At 39.6% G+C, this 15,066-nt stretch overlaps 1 protein-coding gene across 1 annotated transcript in view; it reads right to left on the bottom strand.

Moving 5' to 3' along the window:
- Nucleotides 1-10,806: 10,806 nt before the first annotated feature.
- Nucleotides 10,807-15,066, bottom strand: part of LOC124613306 — a 106,076-nt gene continuing 101,816 nt past the window's right edge. Inside the window, exon 7 of the mRNA XM_047142001.1 lies at nt 10,807-13,277. Coding sequence (XP_046997957.1) covers nt 11,964-13,277 — 1,314 coding nt within the window. The 3' untranslated portion in view covers nt 10,807-11,963. The remainder of the gene's footprint in view (nt 13,278-15,066) is intronic.

The raw sequence follows: 15,066 nt of genomic DNA, 5'->3' as shown, positions 1-15,066 counted from the left end.
ATTTTTCTGCATCTCTTCCTTCAATATAGAAGTAAACTGAGTGAAATATGGGTCCTAGGTGAAAAGATTCATACACTGAAGAATGCCTTCTGAAAGCACTCCGAGAAGTAAAGAAAGGCATCTCATTCAAAGCAGTGTCCAGAATGTATGGAATTCCCAGATCAACAATACGGTTCCGGCTAAGTAATAAATATGCCAAAACATCCATTTGGCCAGCACCTATACTGAGCAAAGAGGAGGAAAGCACCACTGTTCGGTGAGTATTGGTAGGCCTGTAGCTTGGGTCATTGACAATTCACAAGCTAATCTTCTCTGTATCGTTCCAATTTTAGTACATGTACTGCCGAAGCAAGCCACACAGAACAAGCAACTGGCTACCAAAAAGCAGAGCGTGCAACAAACAGTGAATCCTGCAGCGAATATTTGTGTCGTGTGAAAATGAGTCCTGTAATCACGGGGTGAAGAAAAAAAGAGGTAGTACGCAAAAGTAGGAGAGGCGGAAAAAAAATAGGAGGGGTGATATGGGATCCACACACGGATACGTCAGTCATGATGCTGTATGCACAACTGTAACTCGTGTATAATGAGACAAGGGTACTACTACCATATGTAGGTCTATTAACAGGCACACAACTATCAAGAAGCCTCTTTGTGCTGTTGCAGCAAGGGAAGCTGCAACAATTGACACTGTGCTGACAGTCGGTGGTGCTCCAGATTCATCATGTTGTCCACATGCGAGTACCTCCAGCTCTCCAGGCAGAAAAAGGACCAGCAGCTGGAGGAGACTAAGGGTCTCCTGAAGAACTGATGGTACAACGTGTAGACCGACGTGTCCCCGGGCAATACTGTAACATGGGACAGCGGAGGAAAGTCTACACAACTACAGCAACTGGATGCACTAATGCCTCCCAGCCAACATAAAGGCAAGTGGAGCGAGTAAGGAATTTTGACATGAAGAGACTGAATGTATGTCATTTCAACATAGAAGACTACACAAGGACAAAGGGAGAAATCCTTGAAAAAATCCTAACGACAGAACGAGTAAGTGTCGTACTTCTGCAAGAGACCAACATCTCAGATGAAACTATCAACCTACTTCAAAATACCGGGTTTCACTAATGTGAGCTACATTGTCCATGACAAGCATGGTTTGGCCACCCTAGTGAAGAATGATATCTTAAGGAAGGTATACACAATAATGGCACCAGTAGAACATGTGATAGTTACAAAACTGGGAGAACTTACACTGTATAATGCCTATAAACCTCCATCACTGAAATGGTCCATGGGTATCTTGCCCATGGCTAACCACCCAGCAATTTGCTGGTGATTTTATCTTCCAACAAACCACATGGGGCTACCCGAAATCCACAGATGAAGGTACTGGACTAAATGATTGGGCAGACAACCAGGACCTACACCTCCTGTTCGACACTAAGGACAAAGCGACCTTCAAATCAAAGACTTGGGGCACAATATCCACACCCGACCTGACCTGCGTCACACATGGAGCAACAGGTGTTCCCGAACAAGCAACGAGGAGGGTCCTTGAGGCTTTTCCAAGGAGCCAGCACAACCTAGTAATGGTAGAGATCAGACTGAAGATCCCAGTCATAATAAGCCCTCCAATGCCCTGCTAGAACCTCAGGAAAGCTGACTGGAATAAATACCGATCCTATGTCGAGAAGATGATAAATCAGATACTGCCGAAACCTGAGAACTACAAAAGATTCATAAACCTGGTACATAAAGCAGCCTTAAATGCTATTCCACGAGGGTCAGGGAAGGATTACACCCCCTGCTGGATGAAAGAGTGCATAACACTCATGGAGGAATTTGAGAACAGTGGGGACACTGAGACTGCGGACCAACTGATAAACGCTATGAGTGAGGAATGAAGGAGCAGATGGAGAGAGACAATGGAAAATCTAGATATCACCCATTCTAGAAGAAAGAGGTGGGGTCTGTTGAGGAAATTAGGCGGTGCTACAGTACCTCAGAGGCCATCTCTTGGCACAAGTGCTTCACAGATTTGAGCTGTCCTGAAACACACCTCCAAAATCCAACTAAAGGCATGTGAAAAGAAAGAGGTTTGCAGAAACCTGAACAATTTATTAGTTCATAATCGAACCAACATGGACTTTGTGAAAGAAATGGGGACAGAAGAGACTGCCCAGGCTCTGAAGCTAATGAAGAAAGGAAAAGCAGCCCGACCTGACGAGATTCTACCAGAATTCTTGAAGGAACTGGGAATCCTAGGAAGAAGGTGGCTTGCCAAACTCTGCACAGAATGTAGGATGGGTGCTCTCCCCAAGATCTGGAAAGAAGCTAAAGTCATCGCTGTGCTGAAACCTGGAAAGTCTGGAGACAACCCAAAGAACTACATACCAATATCCCCTGCTGTAACTTGTATAAATTATTCAAGAGAATATTACTGACTAGATTAACTTCATACGTTGATGCCAACCATCCAACATACCAAGCCGGTTTTCAAGCAAGCAGAAATTGTTGCAATCAAGTGCTGTCCATTACGACCGACAAAGACAAAGCCTTCCAAAACAAGATGAAAACTGGATTGGTTCTCATAGATCTTCCATCAGCTTATGATAAAGTGTGGGTTGAATGGCTATTATTCAAGCTAACTAGAATCATAAAATGCAAACAGACCTACTACATGTTAACAGGCAGGAAAATCAAAGTCTCACTCCATGGCATGAACAGCAAGAGCGTGGTTCTGAATAATGGTTTGCCACAGCGCTCGGCAATAGCACCCACTCTCTTCAACCTGTATTTAGCTGACGTGCCAGAAAACAAATCATGTAAATTTGCACACAGTGATGACCTGGCCATCATGTATTGAAGTAAAAATTGCAACAACCTTGACGAAACAATGAATGTAGACCTGGGAGTCCTGAACACATATTACTCCAGGTGGCACCTACACCCAAACCCTAACAAAACAACCAGCACAATAATGTGCCTTAACAACAGAGTAGCACATAGAAAATTACAGCTTTCTGTGAATGGACAGCAGATCAGACACGAGAATATGCCTAAATACTTGGGTGCGAAAATAGATCACCTAGAAGACACAAAACAGAAACTAAAATTCCGCAATCCTATCCTTTCGCTACTTGATGGAATGGCACGGGGGTGTGGGGCGAGCACTTTGAGGACATCAGCACTAGCTCTTATGTACAGCGTAGCTGAATACTGCTCACCAGTCCGGATGAGAAATGCACACGTAGATAAAGTGGATGTCCAGCAGAGGGATACAATGAGAATAATCTCAGGAACACTCAGGGCCACCCTCTGAGCCTGGCTCCCTGTCCTAGCCAACTTCGAGTCCCCAGAAATCAAGTGATCACAGCTAGCCCTAAGAACATACCAAAAAATGCTAGACAACCCGGACCTCCCTATCCACAAAGATGTAACAGCTACACACAGGCTTAAATCCAGGACAGCTTTCTGGAAAAGAGCTTCAAGGCTTTAACTCAAAAACAACCTGGAAGGAACTATGGGCTGCAAGTGCACACAAGAACTGCAATTTGGTGGACAACCCGAACAAAAAGATTGAAGGACTCAACCTCCCAAGGAAACTGTGGACAACTTTGAACCGCCTAAGAATAGGTGTTGGCAGATGCAAGCAACTAATGAAGAAATGGGGTCTATCGGACAGCCCTGAATGTGAGTGTGGTGAAGTCCAAACAATGGACCATTTACTCGTGTGTGAAGTGTGTGGATAGGATGGTGATTTGAAAGACATACACTGACTCAGTGACTCAGCCTTAAAGTGGCTCGAGAGTATTTGTAATGTTGTATAGTATTACAAGAGCACCTGTAAAGAGTATTGCTATCATAAGTGTATAAGTATATTGTAATTAATGTAAGAATGATTGCCTTTGAATATGCTGAACGAGTAAATAAATAAAATACAAGATAATTCATTATTTCTGACAATATTCTTAATTATCTTTTCAGGTGGATCTTTGAATGTGCTCAGAAGGGATTCCCACAGCGAAAACAAGACATTAAGGCAAGCGTGCAAGAATTTTTTCATAACAATAAATGTCCTAATCCTTTTAAGGATGACATCCCTGGTAACAAATGGTGTTCTGCCTTTTTAAAAAGGCATCTGAAAGTTTCTGAAAGATCACCCAAAAGTGTTACTGCTGCAAGTGCTTGTGTTAGTGAACAAGGTGTGAGAGGATAGTTTAGGTCCACAGAAGACCTCCTTAAGGAGGAAAATGTATCTGATGTACTGTCATGTCCGAGCCGTGTTTTCAATGGCGATGAAACTAATTTTGTTCTATGCCCTAAGAAAGATATTGTACTAGCATCCACTGGCTGTAAAAATGTCTACGAAGTTAAGAGAGAGGTCCAGGCAAAGCTATTCTCATCGTCATGTGCACATTCTCAGCAGATGGAAAGATATGCCCTCCCATGATAATTTACCCTTGTCAGAGAATTCCTACCAACGTTATCAGTAAGGTTCCTGAAAAATGGGGCATTGGGAGAACCGACAATGGATGGATGAAATCTGAAGTTTTCTTCAAATTCATAGCTAATGTTTTTCATCCACATCTCCAAGAAAATAACATCCAATGATCAATAACTTTGTTTGTTGATGGGCATAAAACCCATTTAACCTACCACTTGAGCAAGCTGTGTCAAGACCTTAAAATTATTCTGACACCTTTGTATCCCAGTTCTACACAAATATTACAGCCTGCAGGTGTTGCTGCCTTCAGACCTCTCAAAAATGAATGGAAGAATGCTCCATTCATATTGCAAACAAACAAGGTGGAAAAACTATAACTAAAGAGGACTTTGCACTAATCCTGAAAGAAATGCTTGAAGAAATGAATCTGGAAAACACAATTGAAAATGGTTTCAGAGCTACCGGTTTGTACCCCTGCAACACCAATAATATCGATTTCTCAAATTGCTTAGGTAGGAATGTTTCTAACCACAATAATATTACCAGCATTTGCAGAAAGTCGGAAACCCTGCCTCTTCCACATGACACTTTTGTTCGAGTTGTTGGAGAACAGAAAAGAATTGAATTTGAGACTATACATAATGTGATAAAAATGCTCATGGAGAAGATTTCATATATCGGCCATGAAAATGTTATCAAAATGAAAACCAAAAAGAGGAACAGGAAGTTACTGAAGTCACTCCAGATGTCAACGTGTCCCTTTCTGATGAAAATCTGAACATTTCAAATCCAGAACATGTTGCGAGTGAAGAAGCTAGCCACAGTTCATCACAAAGAGATTACATAGAAGATAGGCCTATGCCTATAGTAAAAAAAACTACAACCAAATGTACAAACGAAGTGCTTCTGTGGCCAGAAACGCGGAAAGGAAAGGAAAGTGTCAAGTGGAATGAGTCCCATTTGTTTTAACCTCAAGAAAGTGGAATTATCTGCCCAAGGGAAAGGTAAACATGAAGGACGATGCCATGAAACAGAAAGAAAAACAAAAGCAGAAAAGAGAAGACACTGCAAAAGCAAGCTACTGAACAAATTAAGAAAAAGAACATGAAGAGCGATACCAGCATTCTGACAGAGCTGACATCTCAAGCTAAGCATTCAGAGGTTGGGAACGCTCCAGCTTCTACAAGTGGTTAGCTTCTATGAGTGGTTGCATGAAGAATAAAGAAAAAGAATTTTGTGGAATGTACTTCAAATATACAAGAAGTGTTTCTTTCAAGGAGTAGTATGAATGTAATAGCTGTAAAAAGCTTTTCCACACGACATGTATCCCCAGTGTGCATCAAATACATACACAGGCATAGCAGTTCTTCAGGAATAATACTCACACAAAGAAAAGGACTGAGAATAAAGTCAATTTGGTGTTTCTGTAATTCATAGTTGTATTTGTATAGAGTGCTGTGTAATTTCACTGAATTAATAAACTGATTCTTAATTTTTACCTTCTGTTGCATTACCAAGTGTTAGGAACAGCTTGTGATAGCTAGCTGTTAGTAATAATATTAATAATAAAGGGAGTGCCAATGACTGGTATAATGTGGATGCCAACTACTGGACAATTGTGCCAATAACTTATAAAGTTTTACATATTTTAAACAACTTATTTCATATGGAAAATAAGTATAAAATGTTTGTAGTTATAGTATAATGTTACTTTAATACTCTAGTATGTTTTGTGTTAGAATTGTACTTCAAGCAATGCAAGTGTTGAGGAAACACAATTTATCCTACAAACATGTTCACGGTAAATGATAACAGCCAAACAGTTGCAGAGTACAGATTTACTGAAATCCTTGACCACAGTTTCAGTATATCTAAATATTCCTTCACCAGAAGCAAAAATACGCCTGAACAGGACGACACCCTCATTAGCACAAAACTTAGCAACTTAATCAGGTAGGAAAAAAACAAGTGCAGGTTAGAAACAAAAATTTTTTGGATAGTTTCAAACCCATTCTTGCTCTAACATAATATAGTCTGGCTGACTAGAAGCTAGTTTTCTTGTCTGTTGATACTGGTGAGATGCACCTTTCCTGTCTTGTTGGGATTTTACATATTTTTGATGATTATTGTTCATGGTTTTTGATGTGTATGTGTGGTTTAAATGATTTTGTTATGGTTTTTATTTATGAGGACAGATGGTTTGGATTTGCAACGTTTGGTTCAGTTTCGCTTGTATGTATCCTAGCCTTTAATTTGCACGAGATTCTCGCGCATATCGCTAGTGCCCTCTCTTGTGGGATATGTTCCTTAATGCAAGCTTCACTTGCTTGACACTAGGACACAGGCAAGTTGGTGTTCATATTTTCTATTGTATGCGGGTGTTTTAAATGGTTCTGATTTCTGATATATTTTATTTGTTAAGACAGAGGGTTTAAATTAGAACAACCTTCACAATTTTGAAGCGCATGAGTATGTATCCCGGTGTTTTAATGTGCGTGAGTGTCTCGTGCATACCACAGGTGCCCTCCCTCGGTGAAATTTTCTGCCCTAGTGCTTCCACACCCTCTTCACGCTAGTTCACAGGCTAAGTACTGATAATATGTCATGTTCGCATCGACCATCCCTTTATAATTATGCTGTACAGATGGAGGTGATATTTTAACTACTGACGACGCCTTTGGCACAATTGTTTTATGCATGCAGGATGTGATTTTAGTAAGTGACCAAAAGTTTTTGTGCTTGTAATACTTTGGTAACTTTCATGGTTTTTTTTTCTTCTACCTGGTTATGTTGCTATGTTTTCTGCTAATGAAGGTGTCTCCCTGTTCAGGTGTATTTTTGCTTTTGATGAAGCTATATTTAGATATGCAGAAACTGTGGTCAAAGATTTCAATAAACCTTTATTCTGCAACTGCTTGGCTGTTATCATTTGCCGTGAAGATTTTCAACAGTTATTGCTTCAGCCATGTTTAAAAATTTGAGCTACAAACATGTTCTTAAAGTGCCAATAACTGGGTGGTTTACCCTATGTAGAAAAGTTTTAGTTAACAGCAAAAATTATAGAAAAGATGGAAAACAAAATAAAAGCAGCATGGAATGTCATCAAACAGTAGATAAACAGAAAAAAGGCAAAACAGGTAAACATACAATTACAGTACAATGGTAGCACAATACATGATGCCCAAAAAAGTGAAACTTTGAAAATCAATATTTCAGCAAACATAGCTGCCAAGACACGACACAAATGTGAAAAAATACAGCCTGTACAAACAATGAACTATGTTCCAAACACAATGATGCTGTGACCCACCACTTTGGAAAAAATAAGCATTGCTGTTCGGAACCTAAAAAATAAAACCTCAGCTGGTATAGAAGTTCCTGTGCGCTTGCTGAAAGACAGTATCAAAGCCCTTTTAGTGATCATCATAAATGAATAATTCATCACAGGTTGCATGTAAAGTTCCTGCCCGTACATCAGAAAGGAGACTCCGAAAATATAGAAAATTATAGCTCTATCTCTTTAGTAACATCGTTTTCAAAAGTAATGGAAACCATAACTAAAATTAGACTCCTGGGGCACCTAACAAAGTACAATATTTTGTGTAAAGAACAGTTTGGGTTCAGACCAAGTAAAAGCACACAATCAGCTACAGCTCATTTTACAAATATTGTTCTGGAAGCACTAGATAAAGGAGATCAACTAACAGATGCCTTCCCTGACTTCAGCAAAGCCTTTGATGACGTAGAACACAGAATTCTGTTAAATAAACTGGAAGCTTTAGTTGCAAGAGAGGTAACAAATAGGTGGTTTTTTTCATACCTAAAAAAACACAGAGTACAATGGATAGAGCTCTCTCAAACAAACTCCAAATATACCATAAAACACCCTTCTCATCCAGAATACACTAACATTGGAGTTCCCCAAGAAAGCATGCTTGGCTTGATACTCTTCTTGATATACAGAGGGGTCCAAAAAAATGTATCCACTGTTTAAAAGTCCATAACTGGCAAACTAATTGACTGAGTTGTCTGATCTTTGGTAGTGTAATAGTTTGTAGTTCTGGCAATCGCCACACAAGGGTTGTATTGCGTTGTTTTGTTTTGTCAGATGACAGTCTCCAGATAGTCTGTGTTTTGTTCTTAGTCACACCTAGTTACTCAAGTAAATATGGCTGGTGCAAGGCTTACATTCAATGAAAGGAAGTCAGTTTTGAAGTGGTATTTTAAGTACATTAATGAGGTTCAATGGCAATGGCAAAATGAGTATCAAACAGAGCCACCGACACATGATTCGTCACATTCGAGACAAATTTGAAGCCAAAGCCTGTGTTAAAGATGTACACAAACAACGATGTGGACGACCTGTACCAGTAACAAGTCAAGCTAACTCCCATCATGTGTTGCAACAATTCACTCGCTCACCACAGAAGTCTGTGAGACAGTGTGCCCGTAAAACTGTAGTGAGTCGCTCAGGTGTTCGGCGAATTTTGAAGACAGCAAAGTGGAAGTGCTACATCCCACGCTTGCTACACGCAATGAACGAGGACGACCCAGATCATAGAATGGAGTACTGCAAGTGATTTACTAACGTGGTGCGCAACGATGAAGAGTTTGCAGAGATGATTGTGTGGTCTGACGAGGCACAGTTCAAACTCAATGGCACAGTAAATCGCCACAATTGTATCTACTGGGCTGCCGAAAATACGAATGTCCATGTAGACAAAGCTGTGAATTTGTCAGGAGTAAATGGGTGGTGTGGGTTGTCTCACCGGGGCTTGATTGGGCCATTCTTCCTTGACAGCACAGTTATTGGTGAGGTGTACCTTCAGAAGCTTCAGACATCCATTTTACCTGCCATCCGAGACTTGCATGGAGACAGAAGAGTTAACTTTCAACAAGATGGTGCCCCAGCCCAGTACCAAAATTGTGTTAGGGCGTATCTCGACAAAAATCTACCAGGAAGATGGATAGGCCGTAGAGGTGCTGTGGAGTATCTACCACGTTCCCCAGGCCTAACTCCTCTGGACTTTTACCTGTGGGGAACACTAAAGGACATCGTTTATCGACAAAAGCCACATTGGGTGAACTTCAAGAATCCATCGTACATTCATGTGCAAATATCCAACTGAGCATGTTGCAGTCAGTAGTTCGTGCTGCAGTTCGGCGGCATAGTTTGTGTGTGGATGTTAATGGTGACCATTTTGAACACCTACAGTGATATCTTTAAGTTGGACTTTAAGCTACATTTCACAAAAAATGAGACAACTGCATCAATTAGTTTGCAAGTTATGGACTTTTAAACAATGGATACATTTTTTTGGACCCCTCTGTATATCAATGATATTTCAAAGTACGTCAAACAGAGTGAAACAGTATTGTTTGCTGATGGCAGTAACATTCTAATCACTGGAACATCAAGTGTACTAAAGGAGAAATCTGAAGAAACACTCATGCATGTATGTGGAAGGGTACGCAACAAAAAATTAATTTTAAATGTAAAAAAAACAACAGTATTAGTTTTTACACAAGCAGAAAATCCACAAAGATAACTCTTTAAAAGTGAAAGATGAGCTCATAACAAACAAAATTTCTAGGGATGCATGCTGACATACAGCTAAAATGGACTGAGCATGTTACTGCCCTTGTGAAACAAATAGCTTCAGCATGCTTTGCATTGAGAATAATAAATTCATTTTACATATGTTCATTTGTGATGAGTTATGAGATAATGTTCTGGGGAACAAATGAGCAGAACAGGCAACTAATCTTTAAGCTACAAAAAAGTGTTGTACAAGTTACGCAAAAAGTAGCAAGAGAACTCACTGCGCTGAGTTGTTTAAATCTATGGGAATCTTGACTGTTCCGTGTGAGCACATTTTACAAACAGAGATCCACATTAAAAAAAAGACATTGATCAGTACCCAATGAACAGGTCTCTACAAAAACATGGAACCAGATCCCGCCGCTGCTTACATCTCTATAGAAAAAGCAAAACAAAAACCCCAGATAATGTGTTAATACAATGGAATCAAACTGTACTAGTGACTACCACAAGAGATCAAAGAGAAAATCTTAGAAAAGTGTTTTTGTACCATAAAAGGTTATCTAAAATGATGTGTAAATTTTGTTGACAATTATGCTAATAATTAATTACTGCAATTAAGAGGCATTTTATAATATGTTCTATTGAACAGTGAAATAGAATGTCCAAATGGGTAACTCAGTAAAGCAAGAAATGTACGTATCTATGTATGTGTGTAATCGTATATGTTTATGTATCTGTGTGTACATATTTTATGCATTTGTGTGCTGACAACAACCATACAATTTACATTGTCTACAGATGGATAAATAAATAAACATAATTAAGCCAGACCAAATAATTTATAATCGATTGTGATACTGTACAGACAGCCACTAAAAATTCTACATGTTTTCAATAAAACTTACTCAATGTTTATTTCTGGTTTCTCTGCTGGATGTGATCAAGATATTATAGAAAAATATAAACAGCTGTTTCTGACAATTTGAAATCTGGATTTCCATATTTCACCTGAATAAGACGTTCAACAAAATCTTTAGAAACTGCAATACATCATTAATATAATTTATTGTAGTCATATAATTGGCATGTGACAAGTTTCTGCATGTCACAATGTTCTAATATCAGTTTCATGGGGACCATTACATGAAGAAAACTTGTACATATTTCACCTACAGCACATGCAACACCTCACTGAAGACAGTGCTGAGCAGCAGGAACTTTCCCACTGGTGAAATACCAGTCATGCTGTGCTTCTGTCTGATGAAGTCTCATTTAGAGGATAATAATAACTGATAGCTGCATGACAACCAACATAGTACAAATAAAAGTAAATTGTGAGAACATATTACAGAATATGATTGCCACAACATACTTTCAGCATGAGGGAACCTCTCCACATTCTACCACACGTGACACACAGTAAACATACTTCTTTTTTAATTGGTGGACTTGTCACAAAAGTACCTCAATCTGGCCACCAACTTGTTTTCTCCACTTGTCACACACACCTAAAGACTCCATTAGGATGTCAGGACCGAACTATACACGATGTGAACAGTTAAGCTGCTTCATAAAACCTGCTGTCAACAAAAAGGAACAAAGAGGTGCACTGATAAGAAGGAACCATAAAAGAACACCGAGATTTACTGAGACCAACACACAACACACACCCCAGAGAGTATGTGTTCAGTTGCAAATTTATTTTGGACTGCCAAAACATTATTGTGCACTGTTGGAAATGTATTATAAGCTGTTGTAAATTTGCAACCTGACAAACAAATAACAGCCGCTAAGACATTAAAAAAAAAACCACAATAAAACCATTTCATTGTGATAACGATTTAAAAGTATTTATCATGGCAACCATTCAAAACTGAGCATATGAATTTTTACTGTACTCCTGAGCCATCATATTGTCAAAATCCAAGTTGTGCAGTGTAGTAACATATGTTCACCTTCATTTGTGAAAGTAACAACCTAGGCATTATCACTATCTTCACTGCTGGAGTGTTCCCCAGTCCCACAAAAGGTTTCCGAATCTTTCAACATGAATCTATGTGATAAAGGTGTTGACTGCAACCCAAATGGAGAAGAAAGTCCAACCTTAAACACACCAATCTCATGCACATTATAATTTTCTGAGTATTTAATGTTACTGTCAGTTTTTCCGTTTTCTGAACCTACTATTTTTCTATGATTAAGATCCCTGTCGGCCCCTTCACTTGTGAATGAGGAATTGTCTTCATAACAAACTCCACTGTTAGCTTGCTGACATTCTTCAAATTCAGGGTCAGACACACACACATCCTTGACCCCTTCTTCAACTGGCCTGCTCTGGTCAACAGAAGTTTCAGTTTTTAAAGCCATTGTATCTGCTAACTCAGCCTCTTCCACGGGTCTGCTCTGACTATCAGAAATTTCAGTCTTTAAAGCCACTGTATCTGCTAACTCAGTCTCTTTAACAACAATTTCTGCTTCACATATCCCCTCTCTAGCTCTTTTATTTTTGAGAGCCTTTTCCTCTCGTTCTTTCCACTCTTTTGCTTTGTCAACAAGGATACTTTTTAGTTCATCTAACATCAGTTTTGAGCAATTCTTCTGTTGTTGTTTTTCAGTTCTGCTACATTCAGTACTGTCATATAAGTCAATTTCATCATCAAAATAGTCTGCAGTGCTTACGGCTTCAAACACTTCATCTTCTACATCAGGATCTAGGTCTGTTTTTCCAACATGTATTTGTTTAATATTTTCATTCCCACTGTGGCTTCTAGCAGGCCAATCCTCCTCTTCTTCCAAATTTTTTGGCAGTTCTGGATTGTTTAAAGTGTTCAGAAATGATATTCCTCGCTCACAACAACTCCTGCACATATCGAGCTCTTTCAGGATATCATTCAATGCAGTCTGCAAATCTGGTGTTGACAATTCACTGTTTAAGTCATCAAGATTTTCCCTAGTTTCCAGATATTCTTCAACAACATGAGTTCGATACAGAATGTTTTGTAGATGTAATGTGGTGCTGTGAACCGAAACAAATAAAGCATCATATTTTAGCTTTTTTGGTGGAGTACTGGCAGGTGGTTCACTACTTGGTGATCTTCTGGGCACACCATATGTGCTGAAAATTCGATATTCTGTATTGAGTTGTTTGGTAAGTGTTGATATGTCTTCTAAGAGCTCATACAGAATCTTTGGGTTGACACGTGATGGTTCAGCTCTCAATTCAGGATGGAAAGTAAGAACGAGGCGGCGAAGGAACTCTGACTGCAGTAAAAGATAGCAATTCTGCAGAACCTGTGGAACAGATATCTCATTAATTTGATGTTTGAAAAACATTTTCTCACACACAGCACAATAGCAAAAGCATAAGAGATACCAAACTATTATAGAGCCCTACACAATGCAACACTATTTAACAATTTAAGATAATTATGCAAAAAAAAAGCACAGGCAGGTAAAAGGGAGGACACAGTACACAAGGATCTTACCTGCAGCCACATGTATAGTGCAAACATTAACAGATATGAGTGCTATCTGTAAAAACACATGGGCAAATTTGTGTCACTCTGTTCTCACATGAACACCTGCACAAAGCCAACAACTTCAGTAAACCCGATAAGTATTATCTGGCATTTAAGGAAACTGAAGACCTGGCCAGCATGGCTGAACCACTGTGCTTACAAGAAACATGGATGGAAGTTACTGGTAGCATACACTCCAGTATTCTTACGAGTTGAGTGCTGCTACTTGCTACATGCCATGGTGTGTATAGCAAAAAACTGACTGACACTTCTGTTGAAAAATACTTCTTGCACATTTTGACAATCAATACATTTTGTCATCCGTGGGATGAGTTTCATGATTCTTGTGTCAAAGACGTCTCCTGTCACCTTTTTCAGCCAGTTCTTCACTTCGATTCTCACCTCATAGTGATCGTCATCGGAAAAGTGTTTTCCATGAAGGAGTTCCTTCAATTTAGTGAACAGATGATAGTCACTGGGTGTGAGATTGGGGCTGCAGGGGGGTGGCTTAAAATATACCAACCGAACAAAGTCAACAACTCTTGTGTTGCATGAGCGGCGTGTGGATGTGCATTTTCATGAATCAGACAGACTCCCGTTGTCAGCATTCCACAACATTTGTTTTGTATGGCTCTGTGAAGTTTCTTCATGGGCTCACAATATCTTCCACCATTTATTGTTTCACCTCTTTCCAGACAATCAATGAAAAGAACCCTTTTCTGACCCAAAAGAACTGACACCATGATTTTCCTCACTGTTTGCTGAGTTTTGAATTTTTTGTCTGAAGGAGAATGAGTATGTCACCAATGCACTTATTGTCTTTGCTCTGTGGAGTACGTGATAAGCCCACGTTTCATTTCCTGTCACTACAGAGTTGAGAAAATCCTCGCCTTCAGTCAACAAAATGGTCACGAAATTTGCAAGCAGCACTGACTGCTCATTCCACCTACTTCGGTAAGCATCTTGGACACCCATCACACAAGCCTGCAATAATTTAGTCGATCAGTTATGATCTCGTGAACAACAGTTCATGAAATGTTTGGACAAACTGCATGGTGGTCTTCAATTGTTGAACAGTGATCAGAGAGAAGATGTTCTTCAATTTTCTGCACCACATCATCAGTCACAACACAAGGCCTTCCACTTCTGCCTTCATCGTAAATTTCCGTCCTTTCAAAATTGAAATTCTGTACCCATTTCATCACATGCTGCCTTGACATTACATCCTCTCCATAAGCTGAAGCAATTTTGCAATGAATCACAGTGAAGTTCATGCCCTTAGCATTTAGGTAGCGAATTACAGTGCACACTTCGCACTTGGCTGGAGCTGAAATGAGAGCTCTCATCTCTAACCATCACCACAACAATAACTGACCAGCTACTGGTTGTTGGGAATGCTCATTCCTTCTGCTGGCTTCTTGCTACATGGCAGTGGTACCAACTTCCTCCACAGACATTCCATGCTAAATCTACTTGCCTTGTTAACTTGGTTAACTGCAATGTGACCAAGTTAGTTCCCCTAAGGCCAGGTCTACAATTTGCTTTAGTGAGTAATACTTATG

This window comes from Schistocerca americana, chromosome 4 (genome assembly GCF_021461395.2).
Source record: "Schistocerca americana isolate TAMUIC-IGC-003095 chromosome 4, iqSchAmer2.1, whole genome shotgun sequence".
NCBI classification, from domain to species: Eukaryota; Metazoa; Arthropoda; class Insecta; order Orthoptera; family Acrididae; genus Schistocerca; species Schistocerca americana.
The sequence above is the reverse complement of the archived record's forward strand: the minus strand, read 5'-3'. Positions and strand labels throughout refer to the sequence as shown.